General features: G+C 36.7%; 1 protein-coding gene across 1 annotated transcript; it reads right to left on the bottom strand.

Annotated features, from left to right (window-relative positions):
- Positions 1–3,731: 3,731 nt before the first annotated feature.
- On the bottom strand, positions 3,732–8,502 carry LOC108576045. The gene is made up of 8 exons (XM_017938991.1): positions 8,419–8,502; positions 8,265–8,354; positions 7,325–7,387; positions 7,191–7,256; positions 7,079–7,120; positions 6,520–6,591; positions 6,321–6,434; positions 3,732–3,872 (listed from the first exon to the last, which is right to left on the bottom strand). The coding sequence occupies exons 1-8, from the start codon at positions 8,500–8,502 to the stop codon at positions 3,732–3,734; spliced, it is 672 nt and encodes a 223-aa protein (XP_017794480.1).
- Positions 8,503–11,949: the final 3,447 nt, after the last annotated feature.

Here is an 11,949-nt window from a genome sequence, read left to right as displayed (position 1 = left end):
CCCGTGATAACTTGAAATCCTGATTTCACCGTGCTACTCGTGTGCACCGAACAAAGGGAATTTTTCCCTGCAACCAGTTTCCTCAAGGACAGTGATACAAACGCGTTTAAATCAGACCAGAGTTGCTCTTCGAAACCCATACACATGTGAGTCTGCTTCGCTTTCATAAATTCTTTTCGGTCCTGTTAATCGGCCGTTCAATTACTTGTTCGCCTTGAGAGCCTCGCCCCCTTCCTCTGTCGCGATGTGCATCGAGTCGAGGTTTCTGCTTTTAATTTCGCTTTGCTACGGTGTCACTGCGTTCGTGTTTCCACTGTGTGTCCGCGTGACACCGTTACTCGAACGTCGATGCGCGTTTTGTAATCGCGATGGTAACGTAATAAAGAACGGAAGGATCAATAATTCATGATTGCATAATATTAGCGAACGCTTCTCTTCGCTAACGCCTTTCGATGCAACCGTAGGATTATTTATGGAAATGTTCAGATAAGCGTAAATACTCGGTTGAATTGTGAATTAACGTCGAGTGGGCTTGTTATTTATTTGATCGATCGTACGTGGAAAATTGGGGTTCGACGAGTATGCGTTTTCGAGAGATAACGGAGTAAATGTTAGATCAGAGATTAAATTGGGTGCAATCTTCGTAACTTCAAATTCTGAAACTTGTTCCAAAGGGAGAGTCTCGAAGTGATGATGAAATTTTGATGTGCGATAGATTTCAAAAAAATATTGGGCACGTATTTCTTTTTTTATCGACAATCGTTCACGTTGAAGAGGTGAAAATCGTCCTCAAAGTCGACTTTTAAGTACCTTTTTGGGACTTTTCAGAATGTAGGAAAAGGATTCCTTTAAATACGGTAAAAAAAGATGCGAAGAAATGCTAAGGAAATTTTCACGGTGATTGATCAAAATTCTAATAAAATTCTCCATAAACTCCCATGAGAATCATACTTTCAAGAATTGTTAGTATGAAAGAATGACTGTAAAGAGAGACGGAGAAATAGATAGCGTAATTGAGAACGACCTGGAAAGGAAGAACGAATGGAAGACGATCGTGCGTGGCGTGTTTGTTTATCACACGAGTATGATTAAAATAAATTTCAATCACGCTTCCATGGATCACTGTGTTGCACTCTGTGAGAAAATCCGTCCCGAAGACGGTGAAGCGAGCACCTCGAAGCCAGGCCCAGCGCGCTCAGTGGGGGTGACTCCGCCCCTTTGGGCCTTTCCCTGGGCCTGCTCGCGTAGGGGTGGACAGGGATCGGCAGGACGACGCGTCCACTCTCTTCACGAGACCGTTGAACGCGTACTTTTTGCGAACGACGCTCAGACAACGCGGAAATAGTCTTCGTGTAAAATACGCTGTTGCGAGAACGTAGAAACGTTTAGTTAATTTTACGCCCACCCTACTCCGAGTTAGAGTACTATCTGACAACTCTGTTCAATAAATTCTCTATTAATAAAGGTAGTATAATAAATAATTACATAATTCAGAATATTTGCATTAGAAATTCGGTTTATTTGACGAAGCTCTTTCTCCTTATATCACAATCTATCGCACGTTGCATTTCAGTACGATGCGCGATTCACGAGCACAGAAGTGTAAATGCATCCTAAGACGAGAGGAGAGAAAAATAAGGCCACGTTCCGCTCGTGTTAATTAACGACATCGACAACGTCGTGTGCATGCAAATATACTTTCCCGGAGATTATAACACGCTTCGTGTTATCGCACATTTATAACAGCTTAACGGTGTGCGTAATGTTTGCTTACTACACCGGATGCGACTGATCAAGATTAGGCGTGATCGATCGAAACTAGACGATAAACAAAATTTGTTAAACATCGTTATAAAATTGTTCGTAGGTAACTGTTGCTTACTGCGAATGGTCGATGAACTTCAATTTGCATTATACAGGGTGAGCCATTTGAAACAGGACACCTAATTATCTTCTCTGGCTATAGTGGTGGATATTCCGTTCAGTTGACTTGAAAATTTGTGAATTAAAAGATTGAAACACTGTGCAATTTGTCAGTGCTCACTTTTTGAATACCAGATTTAATGTCAAGATAAGGATAATGAGTGGACTGCAAATTTATATTTTTGAGAGTATAGTGAAGAAAGTAGAATTTCGGTGGGAAATTGTTTCATCTACAAAGTATTATATATATATAAATCTTTATTTTCGGCTTCACAGCCAAGAAATGTGGACTTGGTTTACATTTACTTCTCTTACTTCGTTCATTCTTCCTGCTCATTCCGTTCACTCATTCATTCATTCTTCTTTCTTTTAACTAATTTAACTAATTTAATTTAATTTAATTTCAGCCTTAATCTTTGGTTTTGTTCTTTTCTATTGCCTGTTTTTTTCTCGCTATTTGTCTTTATCGTCCTCAACCACTTTTCTGCCTTCTCATCTTTTCTTCCACTCAACACCTCCTCTATGCTAATCTCATCTACAAAGTATTATAAAAAGCACTATAATTTCGATATTAGCAAATTTATATTTTTGGGAATATAGTAGAAAAAAAAGCAGAATTTCGGTAGAAATTTATTTCCCCCAGCAGATATTATAAAAAGTACTATAATTGCGATATTATCAAATTTATATTTTTGAGAATATAGTAGAAAAAGTTAAGTTTCGGTAGAAAATTGTTTCACCTACCAGGTATTACAGGAAGCACTATAATTTGGTAATATCCAAATTTATATTACTGGGAATATAGTAAAATAAGTAGAATTTAGGTAGAAAATTATTTCACCTACCAGGTATTACAGGAAGCACTATAATGTGGTAATATCCATATTTATATTTTTGAGAATACAGTATAAAAAGTTAAATTTCGGTAGAAAATTGTTTCATCTACTAGCTATTATAAAAAGTTCTATAATCTTTGATTTGTTTTTTCATTCTGTACAATTTTGTACCTTTAAATTTCCTACAGACGCATAAAAATTCGCAGTCTAACAACGACTAATTAAAAACTACCATTTGATTTATTATACAAAAAAGCAACAAGTATACAAAGACAATTTTTCTGTTACAAATTTAATTCTTCTCCTTGGTGAAAATGGTAACGAGGCCCAGCAACGATCTAGTAAACGGCGTCAAACTCATCATCCTTTCATTCTGCATCTTCCTAGCGTTGAAACGCATCGTACTCTTCGCGAATTTTTCACATCTTTTCCTGTTTCTCTCGTTGTGTCGACGATCTCCGCCGCTCCAGATGACATCTCTCGTTCCTTCAATCACCATAGAAATCACTTCACCGCTGTAAAATCTCTCAAAAATCGTGTTTCACCGAGCCAAGAAAATTACCCCGCCTTTATTCTCTATAGCAATTGCCTCTACAAGCTGTAATCTGTTTGAGAAAGTTGAAACAATCACGTTTGCGTGTCTAACAAAATATTTCAGCCACCCGTATTGCTTGCAGGGAAAAGAGAAAGCGGGTCGGAGGTAAGTTACTCTCCTTTTTCACGGCGCACCTGCTAATTCGCGCTAACCTAACCGACGTTTAGGGTAATAAATGCTCGGAGAGGCGAATTCAGGAGAATGCTGCCTATGGAAAATCTAATCTTCAAAAAACTGAGCACTTAAAACGTCGTTTCTTGTTCGGAGAGAATTAGGTACGTTTTGTGAAAGAAAAAGATCACGGAATAGTGAAAAAGAGAAATAGGTACTTACGACGATGAACCGCGGATTCTGAGGAAGCTTCCACGGAGGCGTAGTTACTTGAATCCGATTTTTGGGGATGCAGCTGCAGCCGCGGGAGATGGACGACGTTGGCCAGGAGGTCGACTGACAAAGATCCCATACTTCCTGGGTGGAGGCTCCGGTGGTTGAGGCGGCGGGAAGGACGGCTCGAGTATCTTTCACGTGATGCAAAATTAGTTTTCTTTTTAGAGTGAACTTCGAACTGAACCTCTGATAATTCCACCCCCTTTACAATTTTTTTTTTTTTGTCTGTACGACGTGAGAATATATATATATATATTTTATCTACAGGATAAGTAAGTCTACAGTAGGAGACTTGACAATTCCATCATCTTCAAAATTTTTTGAATCTGTAGAACATAAGAAAATATATATTTTATCTACAGGAGGAGGAATCAAAATTTCTTCGTCTGTAGTAGGAAACTTGACAATTCCATCATTGTCAAAATTTGTTGTATCTGTACAATATAAGAAAAATATTAATTTTATCTATAAGAGGAGGAATCAAAATTTTTTCGTCTATAGTAGGAGACTTGACAATTCCATCATCTTCAAAATTTTTTGAATCTGTAGAACATAAGAAAATATATATTTTATCTACAGGAGGAGGAATCAAAATTTCTTCGTCTGTAGTAGGAAACTTGACAATTCCATCATTGTCAAAATTTGTTGTATCTGTACAATATAAGAAAAATATTAATTTTATCTATAAGAGGAGGAATCAAAATTTTTTCGTCTATAGTAGGAGACTTGACAATTCCATCATCTTCAAAATTTTTTGAATCTGTAGAACATAAGAAAATATATATTTTATCTACAGGAGGAGGAATCAAAATTTCTTCGTCTGTAGTAGGAAACTTGACAATTCCATCATCTGAAAAATTTGTTGTATCTGTACAATATAAGAAAAATACTAATTTTATCTATAAGAGGAGGAATACAAATTTTTTCGTCTATAGTAGGAGACTTGACAATTCCATTATCTTCAAAGTTTTTTGTACCTGTACGACATGAAAAAAATACTAATTCTACCTACAATAGGAGGAATACAAATCTTTTCGTTTATAGTAGGAAACTTGGCAATTCCATCATTGTCAAAATTTGTTGTATCTGTACAATATAAGAAAAATACTAATTTTATCTATAAGAGGAGGAATACAAATTTTTTCGTCTATAGTAGGAGACTTGACAATTCCATTATCTTCAAAGTTTTTTGTACCTGTACGACATGAAAAAAATACTAATTCTACCTACAATAGGAGGAATACAAATCTTTTCGTTTATAGTAGGAAACTTGACAATTCCATAATCTTCAAAATTTTTTGTAGCTGTACAACATAAGAAAAATATATTTTATCTACAGGAGGAGGAATCAAAATTTCTTCGTCTGTAGTAGGAAACTTGACAATTCCATCATCTTCAAAATTTATTGTATCTGCACAATATGAGAAAAATACTAATTTTATCTATAAGAGGAGGAACAAAATTTCTACGTTTAGAATACCAAATTTCTGATCATTCGTCAGACTATTAACAAGCATAACGTATAATTAATTCTGTATTATACAATGTGACTTGGTAGTTGCGTATTTTTTTTATCAATATTTTATAAATCTCGTTTTATTTTTTTATTTTGCTATACTATTACACTATTACCAGGCAATATTTTGATAATTACGAATTCTTTCTGTTTCTATTAATTTCTTTTTACAATAATTATTATTTCTTCTTCCATCAAAATGTAAAATTGTACTAAACAGTTATTTCTCTACTTATGAACGAAGAAAAATCGTGGTACAGAGGGTCAAAATTCAATGAATGTAATAATACCAATAAAGATCAACCACCATGAAATTATCATTACTGTTCTATCACATCGAACTGCACCAAACTACAGCATCTTACAAATCAACCAACAAATTTCTGCCAGTTTCTCGCTACTCCTAATAATCAATTCCACGTACAGACTAAATGTCAATCAACCTAATATCTACCAATAAACATCAACCACGGTGAAATTATCATTACAATAATTCCACATCTTCGCATCTGAATTCTATCACATCGATCTGCATCAAACTCCTCTATTATTAAATACAACAACGTAACACACTATCCCATAAATCAGCCTACAAATCTCCACCAATTTCTCGCTACTCGTAACAATCAATTCCACATCCGCGTCGAATTATTACCAATTAAGGACCACAAGACCTCATTACCCGAGCAATCCATCGCATAATCATACCAATAATCCCCCCCGGAACAATAATACAATCTAATCCTAAGAACGACGTGAAGTTTACGTTCACGTTAACCCTTCCACGGCAGACGCGACTATTCCGGTGAATGCGTCTTAACTAACCGAGTCCCATGGTTTTCCCCAATTTCGTTCGCAGACACCGAAATAACTTTACACGTCGCGTCCCGGTGGTCGCGATAGTTCTCCAACAGAATTCCCGAACAATCTGTTCTCGTCTCTGTTTTGCGGCCAGGCTGTTACAGGCTGTGAAGGTAGTAACAGGGTAAACCGCTTCTCTGCCCGGATTTTCGTGACAATTACAGCTCGTCGCGCGTGTACACGGTTTAATTGAGAAACGCACCTTGAGATCCTCGAACGAGTTCGTCCGTCCTTCGTGGTTCTCCTTCGCGCGGAACCTTTGTCCGTCAGAGACGTCGCACGCAGAATTCTCGCGCGTTTTCCCGCTGGACACGAACTGAAAATCAACTACGGCTTTATGAGAATCGGTGAATTTTGTAGGGGAATCGCGGTTAGAGTGGAGGAATAGCTGTTTTCGGTACTTTCTCCAGGATTCGTTCTAGCTCCGATAGTTTGTCCGCCGCGGTGATTAGTTCTGAGCTCAGCCGCTGCATCTGAGGGTTTTAGTGCGGTCAGTTGGTTTTCAATCGAGGGAAATTGTGCGGTTGGAGATAAAGATTTTGGATGTTTTTAGCTTTGCTTTTTTCGACGATGATTTTTGCGGTGCTTCAATTTTACTGTTTTTAGTTTGTGCGACTGTTTAGAGAGTACTGGAATAATTGGAGAATATTGGAAGAGCGACCAATTTTTTGTTTAGTTTTTCGAATATTGGAAGTGATTTTTTTTTTAGTTTCTCGAATATTGACAAACTGACCTTTTTTTTTAGGTTTTGGAATATTAGAAAAGTGATCAATTTTTATTTTAGTTTCTCAAACATTGGAAAAGTGACCAATTTTTTGTTTAGTTTCTGGAATATCACAAAAGTGACCTTTTTTTTAGTTTCTCTAATATTGACAAAGTGACCCTTTTTTTAACTTTTGGAATATTAGAAAAGTGGCCAAAATCTTTAGTCCTCGATTTAAGTTACGAACTTTAAATTACTTGGTTATCTATCTCTTCAGACGTCAACTTTTGCGTTTCTTTCTACAAAATGTCGAGGAGATCCTTCGATTAATCGATCGTCGCTTACTCAGGATTCTGTTTGAATACTAACCACTTTCACCACCATCTCGTCGTACTCCTCTTTCTTGTCCTTCATCGCCATTACGTCGTCCAGTTTCTGCAACAATTGTTTAAGCTCAATTCAACACGATTGTATTCTCTATTAGTGAGCGCGTATCAACGCACCGTTCTATTATCCTCCACGATCTTCAGCATCTCCTTATTCGACCTCTCCATCTTCTTAATCACCTGTGATTAAAAATCGAATAAAAAATCACCACTAATTCCCCATCTTTTAATCTGAAAGATTACAATATCAATCCAACAACCGTAAATAGTAAAATTTAACGAATTAAAATTCTGAAAGTGTCATCTTTTAGAATTTCACCTTTAAGTGTTCAGGTTTTCGCTTCTAGAATTTTAATTACTTACATATATACAGTGACTCCTATTAATATTCGGACACATGTTGGAACAGCGTTAGTTTTTCAAAATTGGACCTATCGACTTGACTTTTTTTTTGAGAAGTTAGGATTAGCGTACTAAAAAATTTTGAAAAAACTGCAATTTGTGGAAATCGCGTAGAAAATTGTTAAGGTCACATTTAACAACTCTTTTATCTTAATAAAAGTTTGAAAAAATACGTTTTGTAGATTTGTCAATTATACATATCCTGAAAATTTCATCGAAATATATACACTACCGGCCAAAAGTTTAGAATCACTGTGCATTGCAAGTTACACAAAAATTCGCAGAGAAAAGTCAGCAGCTTCAAGAATTTGTTAACGAATTTTGTATCATTCAAATCAATATATACATATACACTACCGGCCAAAAGTTTAGAATCACTGTGCATTGCAAGTTACACAAAAATTCGCAGAAAAAAGTCAGCAGCTTCAAGTATTTTTTAACGAATTTTGTATCATTCAAATCAATATATATCAATATCAAGTCTATGAAAAATTAGTAGCAAATTCAGTACTGATGAAAATTGGGAGGTGATTCGAAACTTTTGGCCGGTAGTGTATAACTGATTATTTTTTAAGGCAATTTGAGCCTTTAAAGAATTGCAAATTACACGAGAAATTTCCCCAAAAGGAAAAAAAAGAAATTCAACAGTACTTACCGTAGTGGTGCACCACAGAGCCAAGTAGAAGAATGCGTGCATCAGTATGCAGATGTACAAGTTGTCCAACACGTACGCGCGTATGAACGACTGCGAAATAAGATGGAAATCAGGGGAAATCATACGGGCTGACGAACATCTTCACGGGATTTACCTGACGATCGTATATATCAACGAGCTTTAGAATCGGATAGGACTTCGCTAGCCGGGAGAAGTAGCTCTGCTTTTGCGTGAACATCCTCGCGAATGCAATCCATTAGTCGGGTGTAAAGGGTTTCGAAAAATTCTTCACCGAAGCAGACTGGATGGGTAAAAAATACTCGACGAAAATCTGTTGCCTATTGTACTAGGACATTCTGAATTTGTTCAGGATTAAATAGTCGACTGTTTCGAGGAATCGAGCTTTTAGTTTGTCACGATTGAAGTTGGTTTCGGTATTAAATTGTGTGGAATTTTGGTAAAAGTAAAGGTGAGAAGAAAAAGATTCCACTGGATGCCATTTTTCGGTGATTGCATGGACCTTAAAAAATCGAAAAAAAAACTAATTTGCAGCTAAATTAGTGATCGAAACGAAAAATTTTCTTCAAAGTCACAGTAAAAATTCCCAAATGATAATTTCGCAATAATTTTAGTAAATAAGCAGCTGTATTAGTTTCTTCAATTTCCCCAAAATAAAGTCTACCGGATCTTTCCCCTCTCCTTCTCAATTATTTGAAATGTTAATGTCCCAAAGTTCTCCTGCTTAATAATTTTTTTTAAAATGACGAGATTCCCTAAACCCAACGTCTACTAACTCATCCATCTACACAATGAACGCCCAAAAACGGTATTATATTAACACAATATAGTAACATTAACACAATTAATTCCCACAAGCGTTGCACGTTACTCGAAAATGAGAAACTCTATTAAAAGGCTTTTATTCTCAAGCGCTAAAGTAACGCGTCGAACCTGGTGTGACTCACCATGTACTTGTTCCTAACAGCTTTGTATTATGCGATAGCGTGAACCACCGGTGAGTCAGGCTATTATTTTATAATTTTTATACCTGCACAAAGACTCGAATTCAATTAGTTGGAGCCACAAACTTTACCCAACGAAAACAGGTACAAGAACAATTTATACAAAAGCCAGTACTTAACCGTACAAAACTACATTTACAAACACACTCTTATAAATTATTCTGTAAAAGAAAAAATGAGAAAAAATAAACAGCTTTGAATTTCAATCAAGATATCTCTGAGACCAAATTTCAAACGAAGAAGCAACGCGTTATTAATTACCAACGAACGCAATTCACATAATTCAGCATCAGGCTGAGAAATCACTATCCACTGATAATCCCGTATTGTTAACCCATTTATTCCGAGTGAGAGTTGGGCAGTGCGTTAAATAACGAACAGTTCAACTCGTGAGAGACTTTCAGGAGGAAAGTTAGAAAGGGACGAGATATTATTATCAGAACTGTGACGTAGGGTTATGTGCTTTAAAAATAATCACACACGACGTAATTATTAAACATATAGGGTAATTTCGGGAGAGACGGACCAGACAAGTATTTCCTTCATCATCCGCCAGATATGGAAGAAAAAACGATCGCTTTCCGTGAAACAAAGGTAAAACACAAGTATTTCCTACATCATCCGCCAGATATGGAAGAAAAAACGATCGCTTTCCGTGAAACAAAGGTAAAAGAAAAGAATACCGACGTGTTCCACATATGGCGGATAATGTAGGAAATACTTGCCTGGTCCGCCTCTCCCGGAATTACCCTACCTGTGAAATATGAATTTTATTCACTCTAATTCGTAATTACGTTAGACTGTCAAAGGGGTGACCTCGACTTAATTTCGCGATCGCCGCGTTATCGAGCCGGTCGATTCGCGATATAACGATGCAGAAGCATCGCTGATAGTGTCTGCGCTGATAATAAGCCGCGACCGACGACAGGTGACGAAGGAAATTAACGAGGGAGAAGGGAAGAAAGGACAGGGACGAAATGGAACGAGGTATAAGTTTGAAAGGAGAAACGCGAGAATTCCAGGCGACTCTCGCCTCGTGAATCATTATTACCGTTCGTTAAAGCGACTCGAGATGAGACTCGTCCAGCGATTTTATCGCTGGCCAGCTCGTAAAGTAATTCGCCGTTGATTTACGGAGATGCTAATTGGTCCGTGGCGTCCGCGCGCTTTTAGCGTGTCGCAGCCTTCGCAATTTTCACGAGGTTCGAAAACGCGGCCGCCAAATTATTATGGAATCCTTGATAATAATGCTCTTACACGTGATTCGTTATGCTTTAATGAAATAATTCGGGTATGGTCGTTTTAACGGTGATGCGAACGAGAATTTATTTGAACGTTCTGGTTCATTTTTGGAGTGGCGATTTTGTGATTGTCGAATTGTCATTTGCTATGGTTCCTGGAGGAAGGAAAATTTAAATGACAAAAGAACGTATGTACATGCAATTGTAATGAGCAGACTGCGGATTTTTATGCAAATTTATATTTTTCAGAATACAGTAAAAAAAGTAGAACTTCGGTAGGAAATTATTTCACCTATCAGGTATTATAAAAAGCACTATAATTTGGATATTTCGTATATTTTTTCGTACTACGTGCATTCTGTACAATATTGCACCTTTAAACTTCCTATAAATGCACAAAAATCTGATGATGAGTACAGGTGAGTGGTGAATGAAAATTTTAGGTTAGGTGCATACAAAATGGCGGTGTTCACATATTTGCAGATTCTGTCTTATTTTTATGAATTCTCATATAATTCACGATGTATAAAAAAGTGAACGAAACAGTGAAAAGAGAAAAAGTGTCATATCGAAGAAACCTAAATAGTCTACTATTTTAAATGCAACACTTGTGTCGCTGAGGAAGTTAGGTTAGGTTTATATTAAAAGTAGAAAATGGATTCTATTCAAATTCGAGTGATTTTCTTTTATGAATTAAAACGAGGACACGGTGCATCAGAGGTAATGCAAAATATTAATACAGCATTTGGGATAGGAACAGCCAGTGAGCGCACAAAATAACGTTAATTCAAGCATTTAGATCACTTTTAACAAAAAAAAAAAAAAAAAAATATACAATAATAAAGAGGCAATTAAAAATGCGTTTGAGGAATTTATTGCCAATATTCAAATTTTTGCAATAACACGCTAAAAGTTTCAATTGGTTGGCAGAAATGTTATATCTGCTCAATGTGGAGCTCGTTTCGATTAATAAAATTTAATTTCGACTACGTTATCAAGGTTTAAATTTTCATTTACGAATCGGCAATTTCGCGTGCAATGACCTAATAACACGTGCTACATGAGTTTGCTTATTGAACGTGAAACGCATATTTTGCTCGATCAAGCTTAACGCGAACGAAAGGCAAAATTAAATTCCGATATTGCTGAAAGCGTAATTTTAAGCGTACTCAATATTGTTTCCACTATTGTCGTTCTCGTTTTACTGTTTTTTAAACGGAGTTGCAAATTTTTCCAGCATTTTCCAACAGGTCCACCGTGGAAAACGCGAAACTCGTCGATTGTGTAATTTACAATCAGTCAGTCGGATTAAAAAGGCCCCGCGGCGAGAATTAACGCGCACAATTAAGTATCACAATCGGCTCGATCAAGAATCGGCATTTCGGCCGGGATGAAACAGGCGAAACAAAACCGTAATTTACC

Source organism: Habropoda laboriosa, unplaced genomic scaffold (genome assembly GCF_001263275.1).
Source record: "Habropoda laboriosa isolate 0110345459 unplaced genomic scaffold, ASM126327v1 scaffold309, whole genome shotgun sequence".
NCBI classification, from domain to species: Eukaryota; Metazoa; Arthropoda; class Insecta; order Hymenoptera; family Apidae; genus Habropoda; species Habropoda laboriosa.
The sequence above is the reverse complement of the archived record's forward strand: the minus strand, read 5'-3'. Positions and strand labels throughout refer to the sequence as shown.